The 14,000-nt window shown below is 48.3% G+C and overlaps 1 protein-coding gene across 2 annotated transcripts; it reads right to left on the bottom strand.

Moving 5' to 3' along the window:
* Window positions 1-28: 28 nt before the first annotated feature.
* LOC119099407 (RING-box protein 1A-like) lies at window positions 29-12,374 on the bottom strand. 2 transcript variants are annotated; one of them, XM_037222550.1, is made up of 2 exons: window positions 12,354-12,374; window positions 29-585 (listed from the first exon to the last, which is right to left on the bottom strand). In XM_037222550.1, exon 2 carries the CDS (start codon window positions 567-569, stop codon window positions 234-236), a length of 336 nt encoding a protein of 111 aa, XP_037078445.1. In that variant the 5' UTR covers window positions 570-585; window positions 12,354-12,374; the 3' UTR covers window positions 29-233. The 2 variants fall into 2 exon arrangements, with proteins under 2 accessions (XP_037078445.1, XP_037078444.1); XM_037222549.1 differs by lacking the exon at window positions 12,354-12,374 and adding an exon at window positions 4,033-4,116.
* Window positions 12,375-14,000: the final 1,626 nt, after the last annotated feature.

Below are 14,000 nucleotides of genomic sequence, written 5' to 3'. Positions count from 1 at the left end.
ATGCGGGTTCAACTTTTCAAGGGCAAAACTGGTTTAAGAACGTATATTGCGGTGTATTCTCAACCCGGACGCCAGCCACGCAGTGCAGCATCGTAGGTGCCGCGGTGAGCGGCCGCCAAATCGTGGTTATTTTTCACATCACATGGATAATGGGATTCGAGTCAGCTGGGACCGTCAGCCGTCCTCCTGGCTCGGCGCTCCACCGGTCCGCCCCGTCTGGCGCCGAGCGCCGCCTAGTGGCCGTACTTCTGGAACTCCCACTCCCTGTTGTCCAGCGGACACACCTGGCGCGTCTTGAGCCAGCGCGAGATGCAGTGGAAGTGGAAGGCGTGGTTGCACACGCCCCACGCCACCGTGCACTCGTCGCTGGTGGCCGAGGCCTGGTTGGCCTGGCACTCGATGCAGTGGTCCATGATGTGGTTGCGGCAGATGGCGCAGTTGTCCACCACTATGTCCCATGCCCATAGCGCCACAGCGTTCCACTTCTTAACTTCAAATCGCTTCTTGTCGCTCTTGGACGTTCCCGCTACAACTTCCTCGTCCATTGTATCTACTTCCATTGATGCCATGTTCGGAGCGCCGGTCCTGCAATAACACAGCCTGCGGGTCATTTATCGACGCATGTGATGATGTCTTCAGCATTGCAACACGCAGTGCGAGTTGAGTAACAATGCATGTTCCGTGTAAAATGGGAAAACCCGGACATGTCCATCAAACTGCAGGGCGCATCACACAAGTATGATCCGTCTAGCTGTTGTGAAAGTACCATGTGGCAATGCATGTGCTTCTGATAAAGATGAAAGTCTACCTATTTTCTCAGCACATCAAAGATTTCAGCGCTGCATCTTGTCGAGTTTTAGATATTCAGCGCTATTTTTGGGCTACGTCTGACATATCATCAACCATTTCCTTTACGTTTCGACGCCGGTTTCTAAACTGCGAGTGCCACCTGAGAATAGCAGTGCACGGCCATCAGTTTCATGACACTGCACGCGAAAAATAGGTATTCACAGAAAACTTTTCATCATTTTTTCAGTTGCTCATGACCACCTGAAGATGTCCAAAGTTGTCTCAATGTCAGCGCCACGCCAGCTGTCAAATGAACAAAAGTAAGGAAGCTCAGGAGTAACGGTGGGGTCGATTGAAATCGCAAATAACATCTAGTTTCCACTGTTTAACCTAGAGGCAGAGAGTTAGTCATTGCAGTGAAAGCATGAATGCTCTTCATCTCCCAAAATCCAGCGTGCAGCATCCGTAAAGGTTGACTACGTCACATTTTGGAAACTCAAGGGCGGGAAAGAAGCCTGCCCAATCATCGAAGGTACTGAAGGAAGGTACTGTCACAGGCCATTTGGACCAAACCATTCTTAGCAATCATTTTCTGGTCACCGTCAAGCATTGCTCACGGAAGCCACGCGGCCAGCTCATTCTTCACAACATCCTGCCTCATCGCGCCGCTGTTGCGACCGAGACCCATGCTAATGTTACTTCATCATTTAAGTGAGAAATGTTATTCTAACATTCAACAGAAAAAAAACAATAATGCCTACCATTTTTGTCATCAAGTGCACCATCATTCACTTATCAAATGTGCTCTAAACAAAAGCAGCACATGTTCAGTGGTGCAAAACACTGCTTCAAGTTAAGGGGTTAGCAAAATAAGGCTTCATGTTGAGCCACTTCACAGTCAGTGCTGCAGCCTTCCCACAATTTGGTGCTGTCAAAAGAAAACAATAAAAAAAAATTAAGAGGCATACCCATATTGTATAGTGAGTGGTATTGGGATGAATGCTGGTTGAAAAAATATTTTGCATCATTACAGCTGGCACTAAGTCCAAGGCATTCTGGGTATAGCTGTCACACTTGTGTTCAGTGATTACTTCACATTCTACTGTTCCATCTGGTATAGCATCCTTCCATTTATGACACAGTGAGACAAAGTGGTAGGTATCTGACATGGAAGGTATCACACATGGAAGGTATCTGACATGATTGTTGACATTATGAGTGAATGTAAGATTGTGTTTGTATGAAGTTGTAAGATCATTCATTTCAAGTGTGCTTAAAGGAACATACCTACTGTCATAAGTTTACCAAAAGCCAAAAACTTGATCTCCCTTCTGACACATTAAATGTCTTAAACAAAAGACCGAGCATGAGTTATGTCATCTTTATTCTTTTCTGAAGATGAAAGTTATATTTATTCTTAACACAAAATGGAAATGCAACCTGTTGGTTTGGCTTCAAGGAAAGCAATGGATGCATAAGTTTTCAGCTCCAGATAAGAGTCTGCTCAAGCTACATCAGTATTGAAGCTTTCATAGCCCACCAGTCTAGTATGCCCATATTCATAACATGCTTCCCTTCCTGGTTTGAAATATGCTGATGCTACTTCACTGGGCTCCCCTGCCAAGCAGTTAGCACAAAGTGATGTGCAGAGGACACACTGGAATGTTTGACAAGAGCCATATCACTTTTCATTGAAATATGCACCTTGCTGTGCTTAACATTCCACCACATAACATGCCCCTATTCAAATAAGTGTTTCTCCAGGCTTGACTAATACCTTATGTTAATTACATATAATTATATATAATATAATTATACCTTACATAATAATAATAAAATATAATAATATAATAATATATGACATGTGACAATATGACCAAAACAATAATATAATATGTAATACATGACTGATACCTTAAATAACAATAAAATAATATAAAGATACCAAGTGTTAATTAGGTTCCAGAGGGCCGTCTGCAAAAAATCAATCCACTGCACTGGACACCTAGGCAACATTGGCATGCTGACATCACAATTTTCATCATCATCACATTGACATCAAATTGAGGCTAGGGAAAGTGCCTCAAATTGATAAATTATTTTTGCATACAATATTTATGGGGTGCTTTTCCCTGGCATTGCCTTCTGAACATCAAAATTTACTGAAAATTGGCTGTGTGCTAAAAATAGTAGTGACCATGCACCCATCTCTGAGCACTCAGTTTGAAGACAAAGAGGTGCTGAAAATTTTCTGGTTTATTGCTCCTATGCTGGGCAGACCATGGACATGTCCAGTTCATGATGTACTGTTCACAGTATGGGGGAGGTTGAACACTGCTGGTGTATGGCAAAAGCCCGACCCAGGTTCACACACCAAATTTGGGCATTGCAATCATGCTGATATTCTTTTTGTTTGGCAAGATTAGGGTGAATCCAGCCCATCCTCCCAAAGTTTGAGATAAAGTGGCACAAACCTCGAGACAAGCCGGTTTGTTTGACATATTCTGGCAGTAGCTTTTCCATTTGCCACCATGCAGCCTCAAGATTATTTTGTGGCACTACACACTGAAAATCACCATTAATTTTGGTCATCTCTTTTGTGCATGTCATAAGAGAAGGTAAGAGGTGGAAGAGAAGCACCTTCTGTGATGGTGAAATTACACCATTAATAACTTCACAGCCTCAAGAACATCAACACAGTTATGTACCCAGGGTTTTGAAAGGGTCACATGCCATTCCTTTTGTTGTTGTTTGATGGTGTCTTCAAGTACATCCACCACAATGACCATTTTGTGCCCATGATGACATGCCATTCCTGCACATTAACCAAGTATCCTATGTGCACATGTTGGCAAAGGGAGGCTAAGGCCCCAATGACCTCCCCACCCCAATTCAGCTACATTCATGCATGAACAAACATCCCAGTTGTGCAGTACAACTTGAGTTTGTGTTCACATAGAAAATGCTTAAGGTACAGCTTGTACTCTAAGCATTTTCCACAGTTCAACAATCTGAGGCCTAGATTGCATGAGACAAACACCAAAAATTCCCTGAATGGTAACTTTGATCCAATACTCGCGAAGATTGATGCAACCTCATCCAAATTTGGTTGGAATTTACAGCCTACCAGGAATGAGGGATAAAGCACACCAGGGGTTTCACAAAATTGTAGGTTTACCACAAAATTGAGGAAGGAGTCTGGAGTCCCACCTTACTTAAAGGAAATAACACCCAGCAGCATACCTTGTGCGCTACACAATATAAGCACTCAGCGATCCACCGTTCTCTGGTACGGAGCTCGTAAACCTCGCTATACCCCGATTGTAGCATACGACACATCCTGCAACCACTGTACTCTAGTAAATGAAACACACGCGCCGTAATCCGTCAGTAATGCATGGGAGAGACTAAATGACGGACAAACTTATTGACAACACCAACGCTTCCGAACCTATGAGACTGGTTCTCGTAACAGTCCCTCACTTAATCCACTGTAACAGATAGCGTGGCATTTGATATCAAAGAAACGTTGGAACATGTTAAAAGTCACCATGGTCAAACCAATAATTTTTTTGCCATAAACAAAACATCTTGGCGACCAAAAATGTATCCCAAAATATGTGTTTACACCTACGTGAGCCTCAAGCCAGCAGGCATGACTTTCTATGACGGTCCCTCTAGATCAGTTGGTTAGAATACCAACCTTCCGACTGATCCACACAAGGCGGGGTGGGTTCGAGCCACCCTCATCTGCTATTTGCCCTTGACTGGGCTGTCTTGGGGCTGTTACTGATGGCCTGCTGGAAGTGAGGTGACGTCAGAGGGTAGGACGGATCATGTCGAGCATTACAGCACGTTTAACCTTCACCACCAACTTTTGTCATTCATGTGGAATTGCGCACTGGGATGGTGGGGCTCGAGGCCAGTAGCGCAGGCTGGGGGCACAGGGGGCACATATTCCCCCCCCCCCGTTAGGTTCCGAGGGCCCGAAGGGCCCGAAAATTCAGACGGAGGTCTCATTCAGGGGCCTCAGCCCGCAGGGCTGGGCACTCCAACGCGAGGGGGAGGGCCCTGCGCGCTGATCAGGGGTCCACTGAGTCGATAAGGGCCTATATTTTGGTCAGACTCCGCCAGCAACGCACAGTCGGCCCCGTGGTGGCATAGGCCCGAGGGCCCATTTCCCAAGCAGGGACAAAGCCGGAGGCAGCAGTTTACATTACTCGGGGCCCACAACGCCTAACAGGGGCCCTGTGTTGTCAAAGGGCCCCAAGCCGGCCAGAGATAGTGTCCAAGGAACCCCGAATATCCTAAGGGGGTCACAGGTCCAACGATCAAGGACACGATCGGAGTGTCTAAGGGCATAAATGGCTGTTCAGAGTCTTATTCAGGGGCCCTTACCTGAGAAGACAGAACTTCAAATATCGATCAGAGGGCCATTTGCGCCGATCGGGGACCCCTGAGTCGATATGGGCCTATATGTTGGCCAGGCACTACCAGTACCGCACAGTCGGTTCCGTGTCGGTATGGGCCTGAGGGCCCACTTAGTAATCAGCTACAAATTCGGTTTCTATTCTTTTAAATTTTTCTTCTTTCTAATTTTACTTTACCCTACTCTTCCAATTCCTCGACCAGATTTCAGCACCATTTCACGGTGTTGCAAAGGCCAGCACTATAAACTCAAACTACGTTATTGTCATTAATCTAAAAACCGCATAGATGAAATATACGTCAGGAACATCTCTTGATGTACGATTTGGTGTCCAAAGGCGTTTTAAGTACTTCTTTCAGATGCAACACCATTTTCGTCCACTTGTTGGCCATGGCTTAGTTTTAACCGCGGGGCCGAAGGTGCGCGGTCCAGGGAGACTGCGACGCCTGGCGTTGAGTTTTTGCTGCCTAGGTATGCGAGCGCGTATGCTCAAAACTACGCTACATCATTTGTTCCACTCATCAGCTCTGACCCGAATGTTGAACATATCTGGGCAGGCATGGCTTCCCAACGCTAATACAAATTGTTGACCAATTTTGATCTTTAATCTACATTCGCTGAATCCTTGCTAACTCTGTACAACCCAGATGGCCTAACCTAACCTAACCTAGGCTAACACGCAGACAAAGTTTCTGCGTGTTATTCGTTTAAAAGAGCCCACTTGACCATTTTGAAATGAAAAATGTCGGCGATTTATTTAATGCAGTCATTTAACGCATGATTTCGTTAGTATATTTACTGTAAAGTTGAGATGGAATTGAACTCGCGGGAGCATCTGGTCTTTCTTCCAGTTATTGAGAGCATAAATATTATAAAGATATGTATATATATATATATATATATATATATATATATATATACATATATGTGTGTGTGTGTGTGTGTGTGTGTGTGTGTGTGTGTGTGTGTGTGTGTGTGTGTGTGTGTGTTGTGTGTGTGTGTGTGTGTGTGCATATGTTTATTTTTAGATGCATATGTATATGTTCCAACATTCGGGTCAGAATTGACGAGTGGTACAAATTATGTAACGTAGTTTTGAGTATACGCGCTCGCTTACCTCGGTTACAAAAACTCGACGCCAGGCGTTGCAGGCTCCCTAGACCGCGCAGGTTCGGCCTCGTGGCCGTGGCCGATATATATATATATATATATATATATATATATATATATATATATATGTATATATATGTATATATATATATATATATATATATATATATATATATATATATATATATATGTATATATATGTATATATATATATATATATATATATATATATATATATATACATTTATTTATTTATTTATTTATTAACAAAGATGTCTGCAGCAACCAATGGACCATACCCGGCGATTTCTTTTGGGGAGGGGGGCGCCTTTAAGTGTCAAGGGGCCCCTTGGCAACCCTGTGCCCCCCTTGGCAAAGCTCTGGATGCGCCCCTGCTCGAGGCTCACGTAACAAGCACTGCAAGGCGTGGGCTCCGATGACAGAAATATATTCATTTGGAAGGCTCAGGCTAGACATTAAAAAAGAAGACGCCTTAGGCAAGGTTGTCATTCCCTAAAATCGATTGGGGAGGTGCTGACTCATCCAATAATGTTGACCTAATTACTATCTCCAGTGCCTGATTTCCTCATGGATGTCTACCGTAGTGGTCGGCGGGTTGCAGACTGACGTCAACACACCCGGAGAACAGGTGATGGCGTGTCGCACGAGCAGGCGCTGCCCGAGGATTCCCCGCAGCCGATCCTGGGAAGTAGTCCAGCTCAGTGACGGATTGGGCGAAGGGCTCATCCCAGACAAGCAATTGGATAAACCAGAAATTATGGCCATCGGACCCAATTACAAGAAACTGCGAGAAAGTGAAGCATCAGGCCAAGAAACAAAGAAGGATCCGAGGACAGAGCACCGAGGAGTTACCATGGGAAGTACCCAAGGGACGGAAGGAGACTAGCGCGGTGGCTGCCGGGTGGCAGGCTGATGTCAGCACACTCGGAGAACACGTGACATGGCTCGCGCGAGCGGGCGGTGCCAGGATTGCCAGAAGAGACAATGGCGGCGCAAGAGTCACGGTGACGTGCTCAGCGATGTCACCTGTGTTGTCATTGCGAGTAGTTTAGCAACAGTTATGTGTTCGGTCTTGTCACGGCTGTACCGATACGGGCTCTAGCAGCGAAAGATCCATTGCCAATAACAGAGCTCTGTGTGATGTCTGTCGTTGCTTTCGTATTTAGTTTGCATTTGCTTCGCCTATTGGTGGGATTGCGTTGCTTAGTCTGTCTGTCTAATCATGGAGCCGTAGCATTATTGATTGTTTCACTGCAAAGCTGCCCGAAAACCACTACGAATAGCGAGTTCAGAAAAGGTCGTCGGCCGTCCAAGCATTTGGGCTTATATCGTTCACTTTCAAGCAGATATAACTGATCGAATACTTATGCACTGATATCATGAACCGCAATATAGGTATTTTTACACGCTTACGGTGAAACTTCAGTATTGAAACACGCAAAGCTGTGACGAGACTGTGGACCGGGCATGATATTCACACGGTCATTGCATAAGGAGCTCCCATGGAAGCTTAGCTCTGCGACGTCCAGTTGTATTTTCTTGAATCGCCAGTATTCTACTGCTCACTAACGGGCGGAGTTATAGCAAAAAACACGCGGAGCACATCCCTGCACGCACGCAGAAACACAGCCCAAAATGACAAAACATAACGTGTGCGACAACACACGATCTGAATACAGGTAAGACGATTGTTCAGCAGTGTCACTAGGAAGATGTCATTCGTGTTTGCAAAGAGATAAGAACGATAGCGCGCTGCGGCGTGCATTTGCACTACTCGACAGCGAGGACACCCAGCGGCTCTTAGATAGGACCACTCTGTCGTCTCAGCATGCTCTAACGCTTACGACCTCTGGGGAGTTCCTAGGTGCAGCCTCCGATGCATTCATCATGATGAGGCCGTGCGAGTATTTAGAGACTTGGCTGTTGTAGCGTCTTCTTCAGTTCAGCTAGAGAGTTCCTTCCGCTCTGAACCCACCTTAACGTAACGTTAATCTTTGATCGTTAATCAAGTAAGAATTGTGCCACATATAGCAACTAAGAACTACGTCAGGATCTGGACACACAGGCTCCAGCCACGCAGGCTCTAACCACACAGGCACCAGCCACACAGGCACCGGCAACACAGGCACCAGTCATGCAGGCACCAGCAACACAGGCACCAGTCATGCAGGCACCAGCCACACAGGCGCACTTCCATCTCGCCCGGCTCCCAGTTCAAATATTCTGCTGGTAGTCTTCCGACCTCAACTTGACGTATCATTTTAAAACATTCGGCAGACCCCAATTCCTGATCGGACGATATCTTCGCTAGCCCGCTGATCGCAAACATGAGGAGGGCCTCAACCTGAACGGGCGATAACAGTTGGTGGTAGCACGGCCCAATAGCTTCGACACATGCACATTGCAGCTGGCAGTGACATTCATCGAAAAAGCGTTTTGGTCGTGAGAAACTTAGAGAGAGAGAGAGCATTCGAATGGGGTATTTATGCATGTGAGCGAACGATGTTTAACAATTTTTCGTTGGCAGGATTTCGCGCACGGGTCGCACCACACGTAACTTTTGAAGTGTGCAGTTGGATTTTCTGCTGCGGTACCCGAACAGACAATGCGTGTCGAGCCTGTTTTATCCAACCTTAGAAATTGCGCTTAACACAGTGAACAAATATGGACGAACCCTCTAAGCTCGTATTTGCCACTGTGCCCAGCCGCAGGAAAAGAGGCGTCATGGATGTAAAAGAGCATCAGTGTGTTCGTTTATTCATGTCAGGTGCACAACGGTTTGGCACAAATTACAGCTCAATTCAGCATGCAAAGCAAATAAAATCATACAGCACGGTCGCAAACTCCACAAATGCAGGGCAAAAAAGGTTTAGCATGTACTTAAACACGCCGGTATACGCAAAGATAAAAGTGGCAAGACAAACATTACTCACCTCATGAAAATGCCGCAAACGGGGCGTAGCATACAAGGCGGACACAGCGGGCATGAAATCTCATGTTAAAAGCTGCCCGTTCGTAGGCATTTGGGACCATTGTATGATCACTAGCAGAGCGCATCAGTCGCATCAAGGGAACTGAGTCCATCTCATCATGGCAGCCAATTCTCTGGGGTCAGGCAACGTGACGCGATACGTACACAAAGTAGATGCAAATTCAATGTGAATACAAAAGCCATCGCACACAACTGCTCTGTTGTTGCTGAAGGGTCTGTTGTTACTGCAACAGATATCGGTACAGTCATGACAGGCCAAACACATAGCTGTTGTCGTCAAGCTACTCGCAGCAGCAATACAGGCGACGTCGGTGAGCGCGTCGCCGTGACGCCCGCGCCGCAGCTGTCTCCGTTCTGGCGGTCCTGGCTGCGGCTGCTCGTGCGACGCCATGTCACGTGTTCTCGGAGTGTGCTGACGTCAGTCTACAGTCCGCCGTTTCGGTGGTGGAAGGTCAGCGTGACGATGAAGCCGACGCCGTTGATCAGGCCGGTGACCAGCAGCAGCAGCGAGTAGCCGTAGCGGTCGAGCAGCAGGTTGTTGAGAAATGACGAGAAGATCGAGAGCATGGAGCCAACCACGAAGATCAAGCCGTAGATCTGGCCGGCGCTCTCCGCGCCGAAGGTCTCAGCTGTGCCCGTGATCACCACGGAAAACGTGCCGGAGAAGCATAAGAAAATGGCCCAGATCCAGATCAGGAACATCACCTTGCCGCCCTCCGAGGTGGACTGGAGGGTGAGCATGAGGGAACAGAACAGCCCGGACATCAATACCATGACTGGCTTGTAACCGAACAAGTCGCACGAAAATCCCCAGGCTATGCGACCGAGCATGTTGAAGACCGAAGAACCGGAACCGACCAGCTCCAAGAAGAAGTCATCCTTGATGAAGGTTTGCCCGAAGGCCTTCCATAACGGTAATAAAGCTGATGGGAAATGTGTTCAAAATGTAACCCAGGAGAAGTTGGTACATGGCCAGAGTCCTGAGTGCTTCCTTCACAGAGTACACGTTTCTGTCGCCACCTGCGACGCTGTGTTTTGAAACATCACCGCCGCGCCGGAGCTCCCCGGTTATTTCTGCCTCCGACTCTGTCTTCAGCTCACTGTTCGCAGCCTCTGGAGCGCTGTCGCTCTGTGGCGTTTTCGAGGGGGGATCACGAACGCCAAGGAAACCGACCAACTGTAGTCCTACACAGACGCCCGCCTGAAGCAGGAACACGTTCGGAACGGTCCAGCAGCGCTTCGTCGTGAAAGAATCCGTCGTCCTCCGGCGACACGTTGTCGGGGTTGATAAAGCTGGTCTGCATGGTGGTGAAAATGATGCCGCCCAGACCGTAGCCCCCGACCACCACCCCGCTCACCAGGCCCTTGTTCTTCGGGAACCATTTGTAGCCGACCAGAATCGGAACTGTGTACACCAGGCCTACGCCGAGGCCGTTCAGGAATCGTAGGTCACTTCCACCCATGCCAGCGACTTGTCGACGGCGAGATTGGCCAGCGCGATGCCGGCGGTGCTGACGACGCTGCCGACGGCGATGGTCAGGCGCGGCCCGAACTGCGGTTAGAACAAAGTACCAGGCAGCATGCAGAGCCCCTGACTGAGCTCCATCAGAGTGCTCACCCACAGCGTCTGGCCGTAGCCGACCGCGGGTCGACGCGCACGCGCAGGTAGGACAGTCAGTAGGTGGTGACGTTGGCGAGGTGTGTAGAGGCCACCCAGGGAGGTGCAGCATGACAGCCGGCGACGACGGCGAACACGCCGCCCGGTGGTCAGCCGGCGTAGCGCCAGCGCCAGAGAAGACAGAGACCAGCTTGGCGGCATGGCTGGAGCTAGCTAAAGAGGCTCAAGATATGATATGCGACAGACGTGGGCCGCCACGTGAAGCTGTGGAAGAGGCTGTACGCAAAGAGAACACGGGATGGTTCGGCTCCCCTCCTGATACCATTGGGGAATCCAAGCCGCATTGCAAAAACATGAATGAATGCATGCGAAACCGTCGCATTTGAAAGAACTTAGCTGCCGTATCAAATGCGAGTGTTCACGGCCTTGTCAGCAATCTGTGGAACATTCGGATTCGCTGTTTTAGCTGACATGGTAATTCACGCAATACACATTGTAACTGTGATTAATTATTCAGCGATTAAGGCCGCCTGAGGCAACTGATTCGCCCCTATAAGCAATGCTCGCTGCTCGATTTTCGACGCCCGCCCGCTCATTCCCATCAAGCGACACATGACGTTGAGACGTTACGACTTTTGCAACATTTCAGTAGCATACATCGGTGGATAACATGGCAGTAACGCTTGTATCAACCTCGCCAATCTAATCTGCTTGTCCTGTTAGAACGATGTTGTGCTGTGATACATTCCCAGGCGTCCCACTTTTGGACGTGATTAGTGTTATCGCCATTGGCATGTTGGACAATCATGCATGTATCTGTAAGATGTCGCGCATCCTACAACTGTCCCTACTTTACCCATAGAAGCACAGCGCAACTTCAGATGTTCGACGTGCCACCTCTCTGATGCGAAGTCATTGGCATGTTGAACAACCACGTATGTATCTGTAGGATGCCGCGCATCCTACACCTGTTCGTACTCTACCCATAGATGCGCAGCGCAATTAAAGATGTTCGACATGTCACCTTCTTGATGCGAAGAGATTGACACAGTGCGGAAGACCGTGACATGCAGCCGATTTGACCACGGTTTTCCTATGCTTTGACCATGACAATGCTGACGGAGCATGTTCCACCTCAGGTTTTCTTTCAGCCATATGTCCGAGATAGCAGCATGCAACAGCATGCATGCCGTGTTAACGCGTCACAAGCGGTCTAATATGTCACACACTGTCTAGAAGGTCAAAGTGTTGTGCGCCATGGACTTATATAAGGTGGCAAAGCCCGAAGAGTGGTCGAGCAAGAACATTTATGCAGCAAAAAAGCATTACGTTATCGACAGCTTGGTCGCTCACCTCACTGCATTTCATGTGGAACCCAGCACACGGCTGCTCACCAAGGCAGATGGCGGTGCGTAGCTTTACTGGACAGCAGCAGTTTCACAGGACAGCAGAAGCATCACCGGGCAACAGTAGCTTCACCGGACAGCAGAAGCCTCACTGGGCAACAGTAGCTTCACCGGACGGCAGCAGCTTCACCGGACAGTAGCAATTTCACCGAACAGCAGCAGCTTCACCGGACAGTAGCAGTTTCACCGAACAGCAGAAGCTTCACTGGACAGCAGCAGCTTCACCGGACAGCAGCAGCTTTACTGGACAGCAGCCGCTTCACCGGACAGTAGCAGTTTCACCGGACAGCGGCAGCTTCACATGGCAGCAGGAACTTCTCGGAGGCATCTCCACCAGGCAGCAGTTGTTATGCGACAGCGGTTCTACCAAGCATTAGGTGTTTAAACAGGAGCGGTTCGACCAGGCAGTAGCTGTTTCACGAGAGCGGTTCTACCAGGCAGCAGCTGCTTCACTGGGGCGGCTCTACCAGGTAGCAACTGTCTCATGGGAGCGGTTCTACTCGGCAGCAGCTGTCTGCGGCAGCGCTTCTACCAGGCAACAGTTGTTTCACGTGAGTGTTTCTACCAGACAGCAGCTGTTCAACGGGGCACTTCCAACGCTGCACAGCAAGGTCTCATAGCGCAGCTACTTACGGCGTGCGTCCGGCACAGCCTCTCGTTCGATACTGTAACGTCAGGAAAATGTCTCCTCCGCGCGCTCTCTCTCTCGGTGTCGGCTGAGATAGGTTCGAGTGTTTGCTTGACGCTTAGCGTTCCCTGAAGGACCCACCTTCAGCCCAGCTGCTGATGCTCATCGCAAGTCATCATACGCGGCACGTTATCATAAACAAGACCTCAGTCTTGCTTGCATCCTTTTGAGCGTTAGGAAAACTGGTCTTTCGTTGAACGATGTCCAAGATTAGACGAACGATGTAGAACGATGAACGATGAAGAAAGTCTTTAGAAAGTAGAAAGTCCGCCAAGAACGGCGTAGATGTTGCCAATGATATTGCAACACACCAGCCATTGAGGCTTTTGCCGTTGTGCAAGCTAAGGTGGGCAAGCATTTCCATGAATAGATGCTTTTGGTCCATCAAAAGAGGATATCTGGGGTCTTTTAGAACAGCGTACCCAGGATTGTTTTCTGGTTCGGAGATCACTTTCTCCGACAGAAATTGGGCATAGCAATGGCGAGCCCATGCGCTCCTCCTCTGGCGATGATATTGCTAGGCCAGTTTGAAACGAAATCCCTGAACGCCAGCCCATTAAAACCAACTGTCTCAGCTGGATACATCGGTGATCATGCTGGGGTATGGACGTACGGACAGCGTGCCCTCAAAAAATTGTTTGGAGTTCATGAACAGCCAGCATCCAAATTTGGCTTTTACGATCGAGCATACAGGGGGCGGAAAGGGGGTCACAAATTTGGATATACTGGTGACGGTGGAAAGGAGGAACAGCATCTCAACGTTGGAAACGGAGCTCTTCATAAGGCCCACTAATGGTGTAATTCTGCACTGCGAATCTGTGCATTCAGTTTCCACTAGGTACAACTTAATTCGCAACGTGTTCCATAGGGCTTTAAACAGTTCATCAGGTAGTGAAAAGGAAAACGGGCTGAGTAAAAGATATAAAGCTCATGGGGGGGGGGGGGGG

The sequence above is a fragment of the Pollicipes pollicipes genome, unplaced genomic scaffold, assembly GCF_011947565.3.
Source record: "Pollicipes pollicipes isolate AB1234 unplaced genomic scaffold, Ppol_2.1 Scaffold_4740;HRSCAF=5597_pilon_pilon_pilon, whole genome shotgun sequence".
Taxonomy (NCBI): Eukaryota; Metazoa; Arthropoda; class Thecostraca; order Pollicipedomorpha; family Pollicipedidae; genus Pollicipes; species Pollicipes pollicipes.
This window is presented reverse-complemented; position numbering and strand designations above follow the sequence as displayed.

Coding starts and splice junctions, on each gene's coding strand:
- LOC119099407 (XM_037222550.1), bottom strand. CDS start 569: ATGGCATCAATGGAAGTAGATACAATGGACGAGGAAGTTGTAGCGGGA.